The sequence below is a fragment of the Diplotaxodon limnothrissa genome, linkage group LG6 (assembly GCF_057381915.1).
Source record: "Diplotaxodon limnothrissa isolate DT_005_m linkage group LG6, D_limnothrissa_male_GT1.1, whole genome shotgun sequence".
NCBI classification, from domain to species: domain Eukaryota; kingdom Metazoa; phylum Chordata; class Actinopteri; order Cichliformes; family Cichlidae; genus Diplotaxodon; species Diplotaxodon limnothrissa.
In genome coordinates, this window is record NC_140601.1 from 11,943,445 (window position 1) to 11,966,242 (window position 22,798).

At 40.0% G+C, this 22,798-nt stretch overlaps 1 protein-coding gene across 2 annotated transcripts in view; it reads right to left on the minus strand.

The window, feature by feature from the left end:
* Window positions 1-468: 468 nt before the first annotated feature.
* Window positions 469-22,798, minus strand: part of LOC146630191 (zinc finger protein GLIS2-like) — a 30,903-nt gene continuing 8,573 nt past the window's right edge. Inside the window, exons 2-7 of one of the 2 annotated variants that reach the window (XM_085355650.1) lie at window positions 12,111-12,299; window positions 10,425-10,597; window positions 7,874-8,059; window positions 5,458-5,591; window positions 4,549-4,667; window positions 469-3,947 (exon numbers count right to left, since the gene is read on the minus strand). In XM_085355650.1, the coding sequence (XP_085211776.1) occupies window positions 3,274-3,947; window positions 4,549-4,667; window positions 5,458-5,591; window positions 7,874-8,059; window positions 10,425-10,597; window positions 12,111-12,276 (1,452 nt within the window). In that variant the 5' untranslated portion in view covers window positions 12,277-12,299 and the 3' untranslated portion in view covers window positions 469-3,273. Of the gene's footprint in view, window positions 3,948-4,548; window positions 4,668-5,457; window positions 5,592-7,873; window positions 8,060-10,424; window positions 10,619-12,110; window positions 12,300-22,798 lie in introns of both variants that reach the window. The other variant, XM_085355649.1, reaches the window with a different exon arrangement.

Here is a 22,798-nt window from a genome sequence, read left to right on the forward strand (position 1 = left end):
CTCCAAGTGCTGAAACCTAAGGCTTTCATTACAAAGGTGTATTTACACGTCAAATATTTACTGATTTTCTTTCTCACCTACGAACAATTACCTACCTGGAGGGGAAGAGGGGCCCTTACTATAACCAAAGCTGTGACAGGCATGCCATTGCAACACCCATCAGAGATGTTTTATTGTTAATATGTCACCCGAGATGTGGAGACATATTATTATAACCCACTTAGATATGGGAGGACCATTTTCTGATTCTCCTCGGAGCTATCAGTAACATTCACGTGGTAATTCTTTCACATCGATAAGAAGATACCTGTTTGTCTGCTTTTTCCTGCTTTCTATTCATGCTGGTATACAAGGAAGCTACCTGATGTCATAATCTCAAACAAATGAAACAGCAGAGGCAAACTCTAACTGTGAGTGGGCATAACACAAATAGAGAAGAGTGGACACGCACAGTAAGAAAAACCCTAATTTATTACAATTCTTTATTCTACCATGTAGTCTTTCAACTTGTAAAGTAACAAAACAAAAAACATCACAGCACAAAAATTACACAATGGTGTCACACTCTCTCCTTTAATGCATTTATTGACACTGAGTCATTGCCATAGTCGTAAACATTGGTGGAGTGTTTAAAAGGTGTTGCAGTCGCCCTGATGTACAAATCACATCTGTTGTCAAGCCTTTAAAAAGTTTAACGTTTCCTAAAATGTAATTTAAAAAAAAAAAGCATATATATGCACTTTACAGCTGAGTACATATGTTCCATATACTGAGTGATATATTTTAGCTGAAACACAAGGCACTTACTGGGGCACCTTTGAAATACTGATCAGGATGTGCAAACAGGAATACAAGATCAACACAGATACTGGCCATGTGTGGCCATCGTCAAACACTTCCCCTTCACTGCCTCTGGACAGACTGCTTTTTTTTCTGTTCCTACTTATGCCATGTCTCAACATTTGTTCAAAGCAAATGTGTAATTATTATTGCCATATACACACCTTTGTCTACCCACAAGAATTATTCCTTCAGGCAGGGCTGATCCTGTTTAGACCATTGTCTTGAAACGATTAGTACAACAAACACTAAACTAATATAATCTGCGAGTGAAGGAGCTCTGACCTTCACTTGTGTCAATATGTTTGTTTTTCGTTTTTGTTTTTTTTTTAGTTCATTCTTCTTGCGATTAGAAAAATCACATGGTCAACATAGCTTTTTGTTGAAAATAATCTGTCACACGTCATTGTGTTCTAAGTCTGAGTCAAGGTTTTACTGTTAGCTAAAATAAACAGCAGTGGAGATATGAGAGCAACACTGAGCACTTTTCTATGTGCAAATTAGTGCGATAACTGCTGACATTGTCCTGTGTAGCGTGAGACCTCTTGTGATTTAGCATTTTTAAATCAATATTTTTGGGGGTTGGAGGCAAGGCAATTATTCTGTTTGCTTTTGGCTTGGAAATTAAGCAGGTGAGGGGATATACCAGGACTACATATTGCACGTAGCAACTGGTGTACCAAACTGAAACCATAGAAACCTTTACATGATCAGACCGAGTCAAAGATTTTGATTTCAAACTGACTTAAGTACAATCTATAAGAAGACTGCTGTGCAAAATCTTTTCCATAAACACATAATTTCCTCTTCATATGCATAAATATTGTGTAAACAGCTTTGCTCAAATAAAATCAACTGTATCAAGGGTAGCTCTGTATTGTATGTTTTAATATTACATAATTGTGTGTGTTTTGGTGTGTGGACTGTACTTCCTATTGCTCCCCACATCCTTGTTTCCTCACATCTTTATTGTTGAGGAAACAATCTGAGTCGATGGAAGCACTCTGTGGGGGTTGTCGAGCTTAAAAACTACACAAGGCCGGGGTGCCAGCTGTTTTTCCTTAGCAGCTTTGGTAAATTTAATCCACGAGCTTGCCTGTGGAAAAATCCTTTAGGAAATCAAGCTGTAGATGAAATTAAAAAGATGGGTTTATGAAGGCTCAGTTCACCCAGATTACACATATTCCCTAACTTCTGTTATTTAGCTGTGCAGCGATGTGGTTTTGTTTCTCTTTGGAGTAAACATTTCCTAGTGGGTTTATGATCTCAGGCCCCAGTTTCAAGTCTCACCATGATATTAACTTGGTAAACTGTGGTTTAATTTAGAGTAAAACAGACTATGAAGGTGGGTATACGTGATGGCCGGGCAATCACAATGTTTTCCCTGGTCATTACTGTATGAGTCACTATTATATGGACTTACTTTTTGACCTTTGGTTCTCTTACTCATCATCTGGGGTTTTAAAACCAGAGACCAGTTAAAGCAAACAAATTTTAAATGCCCGAGACTTTTTATCAAGCCTACTAATAACTACAAACAGCTATAGTGGTTGAGGAAATTATCCAAACAACATTGCTATCCTTAGGAGTATTTCAACAGGAGAAACTGTTTGCACTGATGATTTAACATTACCCAGATAACAACTAGAGCTATAGAGATACTCAGTAGGTATCTCAGGTCAATGTGAAAAAAAAAAATAAAGTGGATCTGCATGCTACGATTAAGGATCTGGCTTTTTTTCTTTTCTTTGCAATATGGATGAACTGACCTTCTCAAAGTTAAGACAGCTAAATGCATGTATGGTGTAAAAAATAACTGTTATGCAGTACAAAAAGGCCCTGCTGAAGTTTTGCTCATTACAAGACCACTGTACTCAAGTCTGTCTTTAGTTATTATTGGTTGGAATGGCTGAACTGTTGCATGGCTCTAACTGTGGAAGGGATTTTTATAACCTTATACACCCACAAAAGCTTTCCACAGTCATATGCACTGCATTATGTTAGTAAAACCAATAAGGTTTCATGCCCGGGTATTAAATACTAGTGTTTTGTCAGGAGCCACCAGCTTCACAGAGATCTACACCTTTGGTTTAACTCCTTAATACAACATAAATGAGGAAGTAAACGTCCTGTTTTAAAGAGCAACAATATATCAACAAAAGGAAGTGATGCAGGCATACACTGAGGGACTGTAGATAGAATTATCTGGATTTTCCATGATATGCCAACATAAAGACATTTCAGTGTATCTTAATGTGGCACCAAGGTATCCAGAGCGAGTCTCACATGTTATGTACTTTTTTAAACTATTACACTTACATTACCAGTGATTTCTGATAAAATGTTAGTATGAGACACGGTGATAATGATGATGGCAGGCTGGAAAAACACAAAGTCAAACTCTCTGGTTCTCTGAGTTGCTGACAGTTCATCTTAACTAACAACAGCTGGTTTGAGGAGTAGCGCCCTTGATGGAACCACCACCCAAGACAAAGCGTCACTTTGTCTCACCCCAACCCCTGCAGAGAGGTTCAGCACTTCCCCGTCCTCTCCTTCCTCTGATTCCTCCCCGTCCTCTGGCTCCCTTCTTACCACCTGCCCCAGACCTCCCAAAGCCCCCAACCCAAACATAGACGCAGCTGAAAGTCCAAAGCGCAACAGTGGGGAGTCTGAAAGGCTGAGCGATCCCATGCTTCCTCCTCCACCCATGGAAAAGAGCGGTGCCCGGTGGTGGCCTAGAGCTCTGGCATGGCAGAAAGCAGAGAGTGGCAAGGACGTCCCAAGGCCCCCAAGAAGGGCTGCAGCAGCCCCAGGGATGATGACAGGAGTCCCGCCTACAGAGGGCTGTTCAGTGGCACTCTGGTGGGTAGGAAGGCCCAGCCCTGTCCCTGACCTACTTGAACTCCCCGGCTCTTGGGCAACAAAGTGCCCATGAGCCTTGATGTGCTTGCGTAGGGAGCTGGGGTCTGTGTAGCGCTTCAGGCAGCCTGCCATCTTGCAGTAGTAAGGCTTGTCCACATAGTGGGTGCGAGTGTGCTTGAAGCGGTCACTAGAGTTGGAGTAGCGCTTGCTGCAGCCTTCATAGGGGCAGATGTAAGGCTTTTCCCCTGAAAGAAAAGAGAAACAAACAAATATGAGTCAGAGACAGAAGGACAAAGGAAGGAGAAATGGAGGGGAAAGAAATGATTTGATTTGAGAACAATGCCAGAGAAGGATGTTGTCAGTTTGTTTCTAACTCTTGAGATTCATGGTGTGTCATTGCTCAACAAGGAAAGGAACAAAGAAGAAAGTGTTATTCCGATGTGACACTTTTTAAAAGAACAAAATAAAATACTGCATAAGAACAAAAGATATAAAATACTTTATTTTTAATGGTCAATGGTCGCCATTGACCATGGTCGCCTTAATGGTCGCCTTTTGTAATAGCCTCACTGGGACGTTCCTTTTTTTTCAAAAGGTTTAATTTGCTCCTTCTTTACATTATTAGAGTAAAGTCTGTCATTTATGACAGAAGTGATAGCAGAGTTGTACGTTTTATTTTTTCAGAAATCACTCAGTCAGAACATGCTATATTATTTAGTCTTAAAATATTTTTGGAATCTTCCCGTGTACCACTAGAGGGAGCCCACGTACCACCAGTGGTATGCATACCACAGTTTGAGAATGACTGGTTCAAGTCATTCCTGGTTTTGATGGGACTGAACTCACCTGTGTGCGAGCGAGTGTGTATCTTCAGGTTCTCCAGACGTGAGAAGCTCTTGTTACAGGTGGGACAATGGTGTGGCTTCTCATTGGTGTGTGTGCGGATATGAATCAGCATTTTATACCTAGAAATCATAACAAATAAGACACACATTTACAATCAAGATCAAGCCGTTTTTATTTTTTTCAGCATTTTTACCTAGGATGTGGCTGCTGATATTCAAATGTGTCTTATCTTGGAAGCCTGACATATGATGCTTACATTTATTAGTTTCAGATGTAGCCATTCTTGTATTTTGCTTGTTTACATTATTGTATTTGCACAACTCTGTTGCTTGTGAAGCTCGCACACAAGAATTTCACTCACATGTACTGTACCAATGTACCTGCACATGTGATGTGACAATAAAAGTGATTTGATTTTGACATTATATTGAAAAGATCATGACTCGCTCTGATGACCTGTCACACTGGATTCAAAGCTACTATTGCTAGCATGTTTTCATTTCTTTGTTTCTTAAGGCAGCCAACCTTTTTTGCACCACGAACCAGTTTATGTCCAACAATATTTTCACAGACTGGCTTTAATGTGTCGCGGATAAATACAACAAAATAAAATCAGTACTGGTACCAAAAAAAGAAGATTTATTCATGATATACGGGAAAAGACCCAGGGAAACCGAGTTAACAATAAAAATGATAAAAATTAAAACAACGCTAAAAACCAATAAAAACCCTGAGAACCATAAATTTCGCACTCAAGCCTCAACTGTCGCGGCCCGGTACCAAGCGACTCGCAGATGGGTACCGGAAATTACATTGCTTTTAACACCTGTTGCTTAGAGACTGGTATAATTTTTATGAGAAATATGCTTTGTGTCATCCTCATGACAATGGAATAAAGCCACAGAATACCTTGCATTGAAGCCCCTCCCATTTCGAGCACAGCCTTCCCATTGGCAGCAGTATCCAGAATCCTTTTCGGGCTTGACATGGAAGTCGTTGATGTGATCCACCAGGTCCTGCAGTGAATCGAACAGCAGGTGGCACTGAAGGGCAAAAGAGGGAATGAAGCACATGGCTGATAAGAAACCTGATTGTGACCTTTTTAGGAAACTTTCACACAAACAGTTGATATTTTTTTCTTCTTATGTCACTCTTTCTTTTTAATTGAAAATGTTTGAACAGTATACCATTAAAAGCAACCTTTGTCAAAGTATCTACAGTTCCACAGTTCAGTACAGTAGGTGCTATTTCCTAAATTTGTAAACTCCGTAACATATTGTATTATTTAAATAGTTTCGTCTTTTACTGTTACTGTCTTGGAGCAACTGTAACCCACACAATTTCCTTAGGGATTAATAAAGCATTCTGATTCTGATTCAAAGGATTAAAGAGAAAATAAGCCTCTGTCTCTAGAATTTTCTGCATTGTCCCAGGATATGGATTTTATATCTGTAAATTTAATGTAAATTAAAAAATAAAATGAAAAAGCAGAATCATCCTAGACAAAACAAACCAATAGGCGATTGTGGCAGAGGTGTGGTCCTTGGCTCAGCTGCAGGGGAGGGGTGGTGCAGTGAGCTCAAGGGGCAGTGCCAGGGAGGTTGGTGGGACACGTGTGTGGTGTTATAGTTAATGAGCTCTCTCTCTTTTCCTGTCTGATTTTTAGTGAAGCCGGAGCAGAGAGTGGGGAGGTGTGTCAGAGTGTGGCTGGAAGCTGCTCGCGTGGGTGCCAAGCCGGGGAAAAACGACAAAGAGACTGTCAGTAGTGTGTGTGATGGCAATAAAAGGAAAATAAACCCATACAGTGTGTCCATTTGTGGTCCTTCTTCACAGCAATAGTATTTTCTATAAATTTGTATATTTTAAACATTTATTTTAAAAAGTTTCTATTGCACTAAAAATCAGGTAGCATGACAGATGTTTTGTCTAATTAAATTAATATAATGTAGGAGTAGGTCGTGGATAATAGGCATTGATTTGTAAATAACTGGACATAAACTTGAGCTTATTATATAATATTATACGAGAGTATCTTTCTAACTAAATAGGCAGCTTGTAATCTTTTGCTTGAGGTTATATCAAGAGATATAAAACGTTCTGGGGTCTACTTGAAGGAAAGGCAGATGCCAAATTTAAAGTGAGGTCAGAGGTCAAATGTGACATGTGTCAAACTATAATAACATGATACAGGCACGCAAGCAAACACTATCAAAAACATAACTTTGGCAGAGTCAACTGCAGTTTAAATGACAGGTAATAAGTATGTGTAAGTATAAAAAGATCATTTCATAGCTCGGATAAAGCCATCATAAAAACATAATGTTATTGATGGGTAACTCTAAATCTTTAAAAGAGTTTTTCCTGTGGATTCACAACAGTCACAAACCCCATGAATGTGTGACACAAGCTTTAAGTGTGCAAGCTGATCATCACAAAAAGTTATTCTTCTTTGCTTCATATTTATGGTTCATCCCATCTTCAAACTTAGTCTTAGTACACAACTATACATTTCTGTGACTTTGATGGCTCTGTGTGCGGTATGAATGTGAGTATTAATGGGTAACTGTGGCTTGGTGTAAGAGAGCTATAAAAAAACAGGTGAAAACACTCTGAGGAACACTGCTGCTGCTAGCAAAAAGGGAGATTCTGGCTATTATTAGCCTGACGTGATGATCTTACTGTATGTAATAAATTTAAGTGTGACGTACTGAAGAGCATGTCCATTAATCATAGCATCTGTTGTTCTGATATATGAGTTACGTTTTGTACAGTTTACCTAATCAAGGTACTTCATTGTTTTTCATTCATTTTTTATACATAATTATTAATCCTTTAGTTCTTAAAACACCAGAATATAATATAGGAAATGGTTGATTTTGACCTTTTAATTCACCCAACTATATTTTTTTAAAAACACAAAGTTTATCTATTTAAAATTATACAAACAGATGAAAAAGTAAATCCCTTTTCACACCAAAATGGTTAATTTGTTATTGCTAGATCACACCGCACACCACACTCATTTTTTTATACTGTAACCTCTGATAGCATTTATCCCCGCTGACCTCTTTTTCTGTAACTCTCAGCTTTATATATTTTGTTTCCAGCGCCACTTAGTGGTCAGAGTAATGTTTGCAGGCTCTTTTTCACCCTCATTGAAGAAACTGCTTGTGCCTGCTATTAAGTGTAGGGTTTGAAGCGCGACACATGATTAATAATATTATCTGCCAAAATAATATGACTCAAGCTTCTGCTAAAATGCATGCAATAAACATATAACTAATATATAAGTATAACTAAACCTACAATATTTAATTACACGTACCTTCATCCAACGACAGGCCAACTGAGCATCCATGGAGGGTTCCGGAGAAACCGGCTTCTCTCTAGTCTGACTGATGAACATGGAAGAGGGAAAGCTGTAGCTTCTTGGTGGACTTCTAACTGGGACATAAAATGGATAGCCCTGTGGTGAAGCACCAGGTTCCACACCTCGGTGAAAAGGTGATTCCTAAAGCAGAGGAGGATAGAGAGAGGTCAGAGCAAGAGAATTTTGTGGCAACAAAGGCAAGATGTTCATTAGCTATTCACAAGAAAAGAAAAATAATTAATTTACTTCACCGTTAACGATGAAGAAAGAAGCTGACCTAACACTAAAGCCTGCCACTTTGAGCTTGATCATTAGAAAGATACAACTATCAGAGGAAATGGAGGAAGGTTGTGAAATAATAATGTACTCCTTCTGATCGTGTTTACTTCAAGTGTGTTAAAGTACGATTTAAGAGCTTTTGCATCCATGACATGTATGTTTATTAAATGGGGATTGAAGGTCTGCATTTGTTTTTTGATTTATAGAATACACTTCAGCAAATCCAGTGATGACAATGAAAAAGGGCTTGATAATGTAAAAATGAGGACTTTCTCTGCTAAATGATAAATCTGGTCCAAGAAGGGAGATTTTGTGCCGTAACTAAAGGAGTTGTGTGTTTGATGTTTTCACCATTAAAGCACAGCTAAAATTTGATTTAGACAGAATCACTGCGTGGCTGTGTGCAGATGCTGCACCGGCAAATTAGATTCACTCCCTGGATCACTTTTCTATTCAGTCCTGCTGAAGAAAAATGGAGCGCATTCAGCCACGATTAGTCACCGGTGTGAGAATTCTAAGATTGTGGTCATGCCTGTTCAGAAGATTAAGTGATTACATGAATACATACACGTACCTGGAGTGCGTGCTTGTAAAACATTTTTATTATTCTTTTTATTCTTGCAATCGTCTTTAAAATGAGTGCAACACACATGTGTTTGTAATGAACCCCGCTCAGGTTAGGGGAATGTGACATTCCTGGGTTTTTCAAAAGCTGGACAAACATTAAAGGAACTGTTTTAGAAACATGCTCACATGCGTTCATGCTGAGAGACAGATGTGACTCACATGTGTACTGTGAAGGTAACACTACAGCCAGCAGCCAGTTAGCTTGTAAAATATTCATTTGTGAGCTGTACAGGTGCTAGTAGTCCCAAAAACCGCTGTTCTATTAATGTCCTCTTGGGTTCCGCTCCCATTTGTAAAATGCCAAAATCCAGCTGTAACAACTACATCTCTGTACAAAAAAAATTATATTCACATTCACAACAGCTTCACAGTTGGTGATCTTTTTTTTATATCTCATCCATTTTGATACTTTTAAGACATCAATTCAGGGGCATGTGCATTTTAATCCGACCAGTGTGCTGACACAGGGAAATGATTACCATTTCCTAGGCCTCACTTCTGCTTATCTGAGATCTTAAACAATCACATGACCTTCTATGAGTAAGCATTTTGTCAACAGTGGAAAGAAAAATCTCCCTTTTAACAGGAAGAAACCTTCAGCAGAACCAAGCTCAGGGAGGAGCGAACATCTGCTGCGACTGGTTGGAGTGAGCAAAATAGCACAGGACAAAAGACGTGATGTGAAAGGGAGCCAGAGATTAATAACAACTGTGATTCAATGCAGAGAGGTCTATGAACATAGTGAGTGAGAAAGGTGGTTGAAGAAGAAATACTCAGTGCATCATGCAAATCCCCCAGCAGTCTACACCTATTACAGCATAACCAAGAGAGGATTCAGGGTCACCTGATCCAGCCCTAACTATATGCTAAGGACAGTTTTAAGCTTAATCTTAAAAGTAGAGATAGTGTCTGTTTCCCGAAGCCAAACTGGAAGCTGGTGCCATAGAAGAGGGGCCTGAAAACTGAAGGCTCTGCCTCCCATTCTACTTTTAAATAATCTAGGAACAACAAGTAAGCCTGCAGTGCGAGAGTGAAGTGCTCTAATACGGTGATACTACAAGGTCATTAAGATAAGATGGGGCCTGATTATTTTAGACCTTGTATGTGAAGAGCAGGATTTTTGATATCTCAAATCAAGATCAACAAGGTCAAGAAAATTCGAAGCAGAGGTTTGGCAATACAAATGTGCAACATAGAAGATGTCATTTTTTTCTCCCGTTAATTTTTAAACAAACTAAAACGCTATCCACACAATCCTAGCAACCGCTATCTAGACTCGCAAATTGACATGTAGTTTTTGACAACAATCATTTTTCAAGCTTGATACACTGCTCACAAATTGCTGTTATAAAAATGGGTCTTAATACAAGGTATTGATTCGGTCTGATGCTTTGCATGCTAAGTATACTGCACCCAGCCACTCAATTCAAATCTTTTTAATCCCCATGTCCTCTCTGGAATGTCACAAGAGATTGAAGTCATTACCAAGTCAACTGATGAAACAAGCAAAACACAACTTTCGTGTTTGCACACTAATTGCAAAGTGCAGCAACGCAAGGAGCGGTAGCATTAGTGCACTCCAGCAAACACATGGACTCACCCGAGAGAAGAGGTGTGGCTGAGGGCTGCTGCTGCTCTGAGGGGACTCCATGGGAGAGGATGGAGAGAGGGAGGATGGCGAGGAAGGGGATGGGGAGAGAGAAGAGGCATGGCGCAAGGAGGGGGACAGGCTGAGGTCCATGGCTGGAGGGGTGAAGCAGGACCCAGGTCGTTCTTGAGAGGAAGACAGGGAATCTAGATTAGAGATTAGAGATAAAGCAGGATCCTTATTACACCCATCGCAGTATCATGATTCATTGATTTCTTGCTTTGCTGAGGTTCATTTCACAAAATGTCCCTGTAATTTTACCAACGCGTTATTGTTTGCAGGTAATGCCACGGTCTTAGCAACACCCCTGCTCACTCTTTTTAAATATGTTTCAAAATATTTTAAATATACCTTTTCAATTTCATTGAGGCATGTAGAACATTTCTATAATCCTCTGACTTATTTTGTTCTTTCTTCTTCTTAGATTTTTATAACAATCACAATAAAAGTAATAAATAAATCATGAGGCACTTTTCAAAACACGAAGAAAGTCGCATAAAAAATTGCACAAAGCGACTCCCAGGCCATTTCATTTTGTTATTATCGCAGCTATCTGAAACAATCACACAGAACTCATTAATGTAAGTGCATGGTGCTTCATCCATACTGGACACACAATAGCTACTAGCCCTTTGTTTGTCATCAGTAGTTAAAGCAAGCCATTTATCAGTTTGAAGGTTGGTGGATCAATTCCCAGTCTACCCCAGACTGCGTGTGAAGTCATCATTGGGCAGGATACTGAAACTCAAGTTGCCCCCAATCCATCCTTCAGAGTCTGAGTGTATGTGCAAATGTTAGACAAGGCACTTGGGTATGGATGTGTGCATGACTGGGTGAATGAGACTTTTAATAACAAGAGCTTCCATAAACATGGAAGGGAGGACCTTGGCATTGTTCATTAGTTCAGTCACGCCATCCATTGTGAATGATGGATTAGGTCCTCTTTATATGGTGATATATGGACTATTTATTATTATTTATATGGGCTTAAGTTTTTCCTTGTGTGAAGCTCAAAATCTCTTCTCTCTGTCCCAGGTTCACCACTCACCCCAGCTTCAGCCGTCTGCCTGCACCCTCTACTCTCAGCCCGTCCTACCTGCCTAGCTCTCCAGAAACCTTCCTAAGACTATATTTGCAAACCAACCAACTAAATTTGTTGTAATCTCAGTTTCTATTTTCTGCCCATGTGTCCTTTAATCAATAGCAACAGCAGTGTTTCTGTGTTAAACAGAGACGGAAGCACACAACGCAGTAATGCTGAGCACAAAAGCTGACACAAGAATGAAGACACAAAGTCCATTGTGTTTGTGAATGTCACAGAGGTGCTGTATTTTTTTTAGGTCACTTCATATCAGTGTCACACTCCTCTTGTTATGAGCTGCACTGACAAAAATGGGGACAATCTTCTCGAGGACACAAATGAGCTACTGTTCACTGGGTTTGCAATAATAGGTTACCAGGAAAGTGAGGACACAGAATCAACCTATTACGCTATTGCATTACCACAGTGATAAACTTAATTACTGCGCCATGACAATATCAAAGTCATGTCATGTGTGTATTTAGGAGAGTAGAAATGATGGAGAATTTATTTCGGTGATGCTAAAACTGCCAGATGTTTACCAGGTTAACTCGTACCTGGAGAAGAAGGAGGCGATGGAAAAGTTGTGCACTGTAGCCGCAGTCGTTTGATGCTGATGTGGGCACAAATAGAGGACGGGCAGCTCCTCTTTCCCAGTATCCCTGGACCGTCTGTGCGACCTGAGGGAAGCTTCAAGTCCAGTGGCTCATCCACAGACAACATGGCCGCCGATTATTGTTGCCCACCTAGCAACAGACAAACAAGTTAACAAACAAAGTGTCTTTATTTCAGTAAAGAGCAATGAAAGCAAATTTATTATTAGGACTTGCTTACTAATGTGTTTTTTTTAATAACCTCCTGGAATAAATCTGTACATTTCTTTTCCCTTTTCTCTCTCTCACACTCAGGGATACTGAGTCTGTTGTGGGTGCTAACCACAACTCCCCACACTCTGAAATGACTCTGACTCATCTGGGAAAGAAATACCTGGGACCCACAAATCAAAACAATCTCATTTACACGCAGGGAGACATTTCTTTCACACCACCGTGCTAACGGACGACTATATAACAGGTTATTAAACAAAAAAATAATTTTGCACATCTTACAGCTACAGATGAGTTAAAAGATACGATTAATTCAATTAATTCACTCAATAAAGTGAGTTGTATGACTAAAATCATCCGTTTTTCTTGATCCAGGTTCTTAGGCTCTCGAGATTCAACATTCACACAAATAGTACAGAGTTACACATCTTTCTTCATGGGATATCCGCTGGTGTATCATCAGCTATCATTCCCCTCTTAGAATTTGGATAACAATATTCCTCTCTTTAGTAGTAGAGCATCCACATTTAGACTTCCAGATGCAATGAGAAATAATTCTGCAATAATCCCAAAAAAATTCTAAAATGACAGTCACAAAACTGTTACAAAAAGCTACTTAATATCCCACAAACTGAAGTAATAGTAACAGTTAGTCTAGATGACACTTCACTAAATTGTGAATACTTGTTAATTAACATACTACCTACAAATGTTAGTTGTTCTAGGTCATGTATTCTGTAATAAGGCAATTTGAAAATAGCAGGGCTTAGTTCTTTCGTTGTCAATTTTCGTTGTAGCTCAGTTCCCGGGGGGAAATCATAATGATGTGGGCCTGTTACTTTGATCCTCTGCATTTCTGTGGTGAACACTCGAGGGCCTAAACTAGACTTTTCAGTAGTTTTCCACTTCTGATGGTATGATACTCTGGGTGAAGCATGCGACAAAAGTTATCCCAGCCAACGACTAAACTCATGGGTTCTTGTTAGACTAAATGACTCAAGACGCAGATATGTGCTGCAAAGAAAAAAAATCTCCCAGCAGAAAACCAAAGAGGGGAAATTCTTGGACCAAACCCGCAGTGAAATGCTTGACAGCTGCCGGGAAAGTCAACGCAATACACGACATTTTTGCACCTGAGAATTCCACAGCTGTTATTCACTCCGTGTCAGTGGGAGTGTGTACGCGATGTCAAAAAAAGCTCATCTAATGTTGAATTACATTTGGTATTATATATAGGGTGGGCCATTTATATGGATACACCGTAATAACATGGGAATGGTTGGTGATATTAAAGTGCTGTTTGTGGCACATTAGTATATGTGAGGGGGCAAACTCCTCAACATGGGTGGTGACCATGGTGGCCATTTAGAAGTCGGCCATCTTGGATACAACTTTTGTTTTTTCAATAGGAAGAGGGCCATGTGACACATCAAACGTATTGGTAATGTCACAAGAAAAACAATGGTGTGCTTGGTTTCAACGTAACTTTATTCTTTCATGAGTTCATGAGGTTTATCTACTCTATGTTATACATACATAACTATAACATAGATATACACTCAACAGTCATAGCATTATGACCACCTGCCTAATATTGTGCTGGTCCCCTTTTGCTCCAAACATCGAGTCATGGACTCCACTAGACCTCTGAAGGTGTACTGTGGTATGTGACACCAAGATGTTAGCAACATATACTTTAAGTCCTGTAAATTGCAAGGTGGGGCCTCCACGGCTCAGACTTGTTCGTCCAGCACATCCCAATGATGCTTGATTTAATTGAGATCTGGGGAATTTGGAGGCCAAGTCAAAACCTTAGACTCATCGTTGTGCTCCTAAAATCATTCCTGAACTATCTTTGCTCCAGCATTATCCTGCTGAAAGAGGCCACAGTCATCAGGGAATACCATTTCCATGAAAGCGTGTACATGGTCTGTAATGGTTAAGTAGGTGGTACGTGTCAACATAACATCTACATGGATGGTTGGACCCGAGGTTTACCAGCAACATTGCTCGTAGCAACACACTGCCTCCACCAGCTTGCCTTCTTTCCATAGTGCATCAAGTTGCCAGGTGTTTCCTCATTCAAAACTTTGATATATATGTTGCTAATTGCAAGTTTACTTTAAAGAAAAGAAAAGAAAAAAGACCGAACCAGGCTTAACTGTTAGCCCTTGCGTTTAATTGCAACCCTAGCATACAGACAAGACAATGGTAAAATAAAAATATTTCCCCATCCTACAAAAAAGACAGTTTGAAAACATTTCTACTTTGCAGAGTTCACTTAAAATCTTACACCCACAGTGCAGAAATGTTTGCAGGTATCCGTTTCAAAGACAACAGTATTTAAACTGCATTTAGTCAGTGTTTGCCTCCAGTGGAACTCCTAACTGGCGCCAGACGTGGGTTGTAAGTGCATTTTGTGACACAACTGCAAAAGCTCCACAGTGTGTCTCACCATATGACTCTTTAATGATAGCTGGCAGCAAGAGCATTCTTAATTTACTTTCACCGGCTGGATTAAACCTTCCAGCTACATGTACACCTCCTTAACTTCTAAACTTGCTGTCGCCGCAAATTCTTCCACAATCACCAACACAATCCCCCGACATAATATAAGGCAGAGGCTAAACCACAATGAAGTCAGTGTTTAGGTCCTCCTGTCGGCTTGCCAGCTACCTCACCACACTAAGTTTCACATTCCACAGCAACCTTGTTGACTTCTCTCTCTCACACGCACACAGCTATTTGGAGGTACTGTAACAGCACGCACACTCAGGACCATATGTCACACCAGTAGACATGTGTATGGCTCATAACCACACATGAGCCCCCAACCTCCCAACGGGTCCACCCCCTTTTTTCCCCTCAGTGACCTGCATTTGGGCAGCACGCCCAGATCCACTTATGGATCCTCCACTGCCTACAAAAACACATAGTTTGACTATTTGCAGACTTACAGTCAAGCATATGTACATACTTGTGCACTAGTGCATGCACTCACTGTCCTATACAGTATAGTACATACTGGTATGGTCTTTGTATGGTCTTTCCATACTGTCCCTCACTGAAAGATGGCACCACTCTACACAGCAGAATCTCCAGTGTTAAATTAACACTGGAGAGTGTCTATATGGGTCCACACCTCTGAGTGTTAAATTAACACTTTTGACGGCGTTATATGTTTAAAAGTAACCTAGTCAGTTTTGAAGATTAACAAAGACTAACACTGAGCAGTGCTGATTTTCTAACACTGGAAAATAACTCAAAATGTTAGAAATATTCCAGTGTTAGAAAATCAGCACTGCTCAGTGTTAGTCTTTGTTAATCTTCAAAACTGACTAGGTTACTTTTAAACATATAACGCCGTCAAAAGTGTTAATTTAACACTCAACAGTGTTGTATTTAACACTCAGAGGTGTGGACCCATATAGACACTCTCCAGTGTTAATTTAACACTGGAGATTTTGCTGTGTACCTCAAACCTTCAACAACAAAGTTATGCTTAAAACCAACCTACATTAAACCCATTTGTTTGAAATCCAAAACACCTCATAAGTCAGGAGCGTCCTCACACAGTGGTTAGATATGCCTGTCAGAACCCCATAATTCTTACAAGGGAGGCAAGCTGACAAACACGCATACACACAAAGTGCATTGCTTACACATTTTTGCATGGAAATACGTACTGGTTTACACTCAGACTGGATTGCTGATGCTGTGTGTATTCTCAGCACACAAATCGTTATTAGACTCATCCAAATCCCACTTTGACTGTTCGATTTTTTGACGCTATTATATATGAAGCAAAGCAGACACACACATATGCTCACACAGTTTATCCCCTCCCCTCAGGTGTAACACACCCACACATGAGAGTTTGTCCTCCTCTCACAGGAAACATTTGCTTCCACGGTGCCCCGATGTGGCCTCTCCCTCTCTCTTATTTTTTTATTTTTCCTCCCCTGTCTCTCTCTCTCGTGCGCTCGCTTTACTTCCCTCCCTCTCACTCCTTCCTGCGGTTTTCCTCTCCCAGTCCTCCAGCGGAGCATACCTCTCCTGTTCTCTGTACCTCCCACTCCTTTTTCTTTTCTCCTACTTTTTCTTCTCCAGTGCATTTTTGAGCTCCCTTCTTTTATTTCTCCCCAGTTTCACGACTTGTTTTTATTCCTGTTCTGTCCTTCAAATCGAACAAAATACAATGACATGAAATGACAGTGTTAATAACTGAGAAGATAGACTGTAAAGCTTTGGATCAGGCATGGACTTCACAGTCTTGAAGTAAAAACCTTTTTCAGTGTAGGTATTCAATGATTGTTTTTTTTATGTTTTACTCTAGACCTATGCTTGTTCCACGTGTGAAAAACTAGCTGTCAGGATGAGGAGGAATCAGGTTCAACAAGGCAGCAGACAGAGAAAGAGATTTAAGCCAGTCCATCACTCCAGGAACAACGTCAGGCCTGATTTCTAAGGTTTATATATTCTTTGATCTTCCACTCAGTGTCCTTATAAGGTATTATGCAAGACCGCCGCAACAGTGAGGATGATAGGAGGCTTTGTTTTTGTGACGTGGAGGCATACAGAGACAAAAAGAAAAGAGGCCGAGGTGCCCTCGTGAGAAATGAAATTGGACACCTGTTTGAACAGCAGTGGACAAAAAAACAAAACAACTGGTTTGCATTAGGGAGAAAAAAAGGGTTTCTAAGGACATAGAAAGGTTGTTGAGAAGCATGGAGGAAGCAGCGGGGGGTTCCTCTTACCACACACTCTGTGGTGAGTTGGAGGTAAACAAGTTCTTGGAGGCAAGTTTGTTTTTCTTTTAAAGAAAGAGGACAAACACGAGTTTTTCTTTTCTCATTGAAGTCCAAGTGTTGCACAATATGTTTTTTGAGGGCCGGAGAAACTGTGCAGATCATCCAAAACACTAATGACTATATCACATTTCAAACTCCAGTCACAAAAACAAAACCACCTCCGCTGCAATCAAGCGGCTTTTTTTTCTTTTCACCGCCACGGCAGCAAAAAGGAAATTTACTGTCAGTGTTCACAATTTGAGAATGAGTTGCGCTGTTGTTTTATATGATGTCAACTCTGATTCACGGCGCGCGCTCTGTGCCAGCAATCACGAGGGTGAACTTCCCTCAGGAGAGAGAAAAACGGCAACAGTGCGGGGAGACTGAGAGCGAGTGGGCGATGAAAAATGGCAAGGAGAAAACAGAAACTGTGGGAGTCAGACATGGGCTCCCACCCTTTCCTCCCCTCACACTTTTCCCATTATTTGTCTCGGCATGTCTCGGCCTTCCCTCTCTCTCTCTCTCTCTTGCATCTCGGCAGCACAAAGTGATGCAACTGTACCGAGCAAGTCTGCAATAGCTACCAGTAGAGCCTGCAGTGTCTCTCATACTGACACTGGCGTCTACACCACTTATGAAGGGAGTGGTGGCGACTGTCAGGGGGAGGGGGAGTGGGGGGTGGGCGGGTGTAACTTCTGGAATCAGCGACTGTCTTTTTTTCACTTGAAACATACCACAAATCTCACATCTCTATACGTCAATAAGCTTACTTCTGACTCTTGCTGTCTATAGGGAGACTTTTGAAAGGCATGAAGTAGCTGCTCACTTTACCAAAAAATTTGTTCCAAAAGGGCTGAGCTGCTAAGTGTCATGACAAGAAGTGCACATTAGAAAACCCAACTTTAAAAGTTGAACAGTGCTGTTTATTCAAGCTCAGATTCACTCACACAAACAATGCTTTTCCTATTAATTCCTTGAATTAAAGCCCCAGTCAGCCCAAGAGACAGATCAGAAACTCCATGGCAACCGCCAGCTGCTAGAGGAAAATATATATTCCCCAACCAGATGGTGAGGGGTTGCTAGAGGTTTCTGACTGACCATAGGTGAACTTGATCGCTAAAGGCCCAGTGACGGAGCCTTAGAGACTAGTCCAAGTCCCCCTGCCAAACACAGGTTATTACAGAAAACTGGGTATTCCCCAACAGGTTGGCGAGTGGGTGCTGGAGGATGCTGGTCATCAGTAGCTGAAAATGGTTAGTAGCCATTGAAAACAGGCATCATTTTGACTGCTTGGTTAGCGAGCGCTTGCAACATCATGGATCACAAGGAGGATTGTTGGTGTAACACCTACTTTGCAACTACTCACCAATGAATGGGGAATGCATATTTTTTCTCCAACCAACCAAAGATTTCCAGGAGAGGTCGCTGACCAGTCTGTAGGCCTATATGACTAGGTCCTAGGGTTTGTTTTTACATTCAACAACTTCAATAATCAGGGAGTCAACTTCATTGGAAGCTGCAGTGTTGCACACTTGATACTGTCTGAAATGCCACCAGCAATGATCCTCCAGTGCTTCTAGTAAACTGTTATTGCTTTTTTTTTTTTTTTTTTTTTTTTTTTTTTTTTAAAAAGTAAACTGTTATTGCTAATACAAATTGTATTTAGAAATCTGTTCCTTAGGGTGTTTTCACACCTGCTGGTGTTTAGTCCGCTTAAATCAAACTCGGGTTTGTTTCCTCCCTCGGTGCAGTTCATTTGTGCAGGTGTGAACATGGTAATCACACTCAGGTGAGGAGCGAAAGCAAGACCCTAATTAACTCCAGAGTGGTTCATTTATAGTGTGAACGTGAGCCGACCACGATCTGAACCAACTACCAGGTGTACATTACAAGTTTGAACTAAAAACCACCTTGGATTGCTTTTCTGGGATGTGCCAAGGTACAATTAAGGTACAATTAAGGTACAATCAGTGGTTTACTTTTGTTGCTCCCACCCCAGACACATCTGGACAAGAAGCGAGCTGAACGTTTTTTCGTGGTTTGTAGTGATGCATTTAGTTTTGCTTGGAGTTCATTTTGATTTTTCTCTGTGTGAAAAGAAATCAAATCTACAAAACAAAAGAGCTACAAGGTTACTGTGGCGGGGCGGGGCTTGCAGTGCTGTGCAGGGAAGGCAGACGCACCTGCACAGCGAACGTGAACGTGCACCCAGGTCTGCTGTGGGTTTGTTACAGTTACAAATTAATCAACTTATACGGACCAGACTAAACAATCTATAGGTGTGAAAACACCCTTAGTAGTGACCTCAGCTGTCACAAGTAATAACAGTTATTAACCTGTTACAAAAACATCTTCCATGTCTACTAAATTTACAGACTTTTAACATAATTCTTCACCATATGTATTGTGTTAAAATCAACCATATGGTTGTCAGCAATGCCCTTTAAAAAAAACCTCTGTTATATACACTAGGTAGCATAACAATGAATGAACCAAACCTGCTTTATCATACTTTCAAAGTAGATGAAAGGATGAAAGGACTTGATCTTTAAACAAAATGTTTACTTTGTATAAAGAGCAAGGGAGCAGAGAGTCATTTTGTCATAGAACCAAAATTCTTAATGCACCCGAAGGAGTCGCCCCCTGCTAACCATTAGAAAGTGTGCAGGTTCAAGGCACTTTTTCACTGACATGTACTTTTCTGACCATAAAGTACACGACACGCATCTTTTGTAGAAAGTACAATAGTGGTGTAGCTAACACTAATGGAAGCATTTTTTATTCGATTGCAAGTTAATTATTCATTTGTGTCAGATGCCAAATACACAATAGTTTTTGCTTTTTTATATTTAAATCCCAAACAGACTCCAGTGCAGCTATGACCAAAGAGTCACATTTGCTTTAAAATAAACAAAGTGGAACAAGCTCGATCAACAGGTTCTTAAACAGCATCCAGAATGCTGAAAATCACATTTAGGGACATTAGGCAGTGAAATATGTGTGTTTATTGCAAAAATATGGGATACCTGTTTTTTATCATATATAAAAAAATTGCTGAACATTTTGGAAGATAGGCCCTGGGAGGAAAATGCTGGAGAGTTACTTAAGACTCCCCCACTTAGAGCACATGGGGTGGGTGGGCGTTAATCAGATAGGAGCTTTATAAATGGAAAGATCAGTTGAGGAAGAGCTGTAATAAAAGATAAACCCCCCTCGTTACAGTTTATCCCTTCATAACTCAAAGATGAACATAACCATGTATAGTAAACTTCATGCTGGTGGAAGTTAAGAGCATATTTGTACTAACTGAACGGTTCTTACTCCTTAGTTAAAGAGGGTCTGTTTTTCTTCTCTAATTCTTCAGTGTTAAGAATTTTGTCAAATCTAACTCTTTTCAAGAAACACTCTGAAACCACTCCTTTGTGTTTACATTAATGAAATGGGTCAAATGAATGCAAGAAAAAGGGGTGATTTGATTTCACTTTAACCATATCAAACCAAATCACTCCAGAGCTTTTCACTCCCTTTGTACACTCGTACTCCTCCCTGACCAACCAAATGGTTTATTAAACCAACAGTTCATTCTTCGCTCAACACCAAGCAGCAAGCAGACAAAGGAAGTAGCTAACTGATGAACATTTAATCAGCCAATTAGCTCTGAAAGAACCATTATTCTGAGAAGAATGAATATTGGATTTAAATGAATAAGTTAACAGACACTTCACCTCTACCTGCAGCTTAAAGAATAGCCTGTGTTGCTCAGCTTTATAAAGTAGGCCCACACTGGTATAGTACGTCTGTTTTGTGTTTTGAGATTGTTTTGCTCATTGCAAGTGTAAGAAACAGAAATTGCTCACTGTTTACTTACTTTTTACGTCTGTTTCATCAGATATCTGAAATGTGCAGCAGTTGCACTGATGCAGAGTTTAATATGTTTTGTGTATTAGTTTAGAAAAGTGAATCACTATAATAGATGGCTATGGTTTATGTATTATCTGTCCTTATGAAAAGTTTCTGTCAGTGGTAAATGTAGGGACAAATTATTGGCCTGTTGACAAAAAGCTGAGGGTTTCATCCCCATATGGTTTAAATCAGAGTATAAAATTTTCTATTCTTCCGTACGTAAACTCTGAACACAACAGAATACGCATAACCATAACACCATAGCAGTAATACAGCTTATAAAAACCACTTATAGAAAATCATACAGACAGAGCACTCATTCACACTGCATGTTAAAACATATGCATGGCCTAAAAGAATCAAAAACATTGGGGGAGATGAATGGCTTAGTTAACTCAGAACATGCTCATCACTGCCAGTAATTAAACCACATGAGGGCAAAGTGAGCATGTTTCACTTATTAAATCATTGTTTGTATCTACCTGTCTGACTCAGCCCATGCCTTATGTTGTAAAAACGAATTCATAATTATTTGTAATTAATTAGTTAGTAATTAGCACAGACACAGCGCCCCAAGCATGCACTTTATGACAAATAGATGCTAGTCAAATTTTTTATAGCAGCAACATCTTTCCAAAAGATATGTTGATCTCACGGTGGTTTTGGTTTAATTATACTTGGTTTTGGACATGAACACAAATGCCACAAAGAGGCATTCTTGTTACACTTCACTGAAGTCCAGCTAAAGGGTCGATGCATAGCTGGCATGCTGTACTCTGTTTTTTTCTGAGTCTGCGCAGGCACAAAAACTGGCATGTGAACTTCTGCATCGATGTTCACATGCACTCTCTGATGATAAATGCTCACATTCATGGAAGCAATAAAACACCTCCAATGAGTTCACTACTCTGTTAAAGGGTGTGTCGGGCAATTCTTTTCATCAATCTAAAAATAGCATATTCTAATGTAACAGCGAATGTGTTTATTCCATCATCTGAGGCTCATCGTCGTATTTATGACCTGTCCACGTGTGCTTTGGTATTTTGGTAGCCTTTTTAATGCATTTTGGCCACTCGTCCACACATAAACTGCATTCTAAGTGACTGAAAATGGAAAAAAAAACAACCTTCTTCCAGGTGAAGATTTTCACAAAGTCCATGAACATCATGTCCACATGTAAATTTATATTCTTCTTTTTTTTTTTTCTTTTTTTTTTGATGATCAGCAATCCGGTTGTTCAGTCTGACGTCACTAGCCGTGTCTGGGTCTAAACTCCGCTGCAGCTCCATGTATCAAACAGTCACTGTGGCATTACTGAGAGTTGAAAAACTGTCTAAAGTCTTTCATCTTTAATAAAATGATCAGCGTTCTGCTCTACCAGGTGTAACAATTGAGTTTAACATCCAGGCATCCATGAAAACGGAACTTATGACATTTAACGGAGTTAGAAGTTAGCAGGGAGTTAGCTCGCTAGCTTCTATCTAAATACAATATAGCATGTCCTGACTGCGGGGTTTTGGAAACAAATTAAAACGTACAGCTCTGTTATCACTTCCAGCATAAATGAAGACAGAAAACTAAACAGCAGGGACGTTTGTAGGGTTACTGAAGTTTGGCTAGCTGGTATATAATGATGTGCTACGTGACCGCTAGCGACACAGCTATGTTAGCATAATATAAACAAGCTAACTTTTTTTCCACTCGATAAAAGTTAACGTGAGTGTT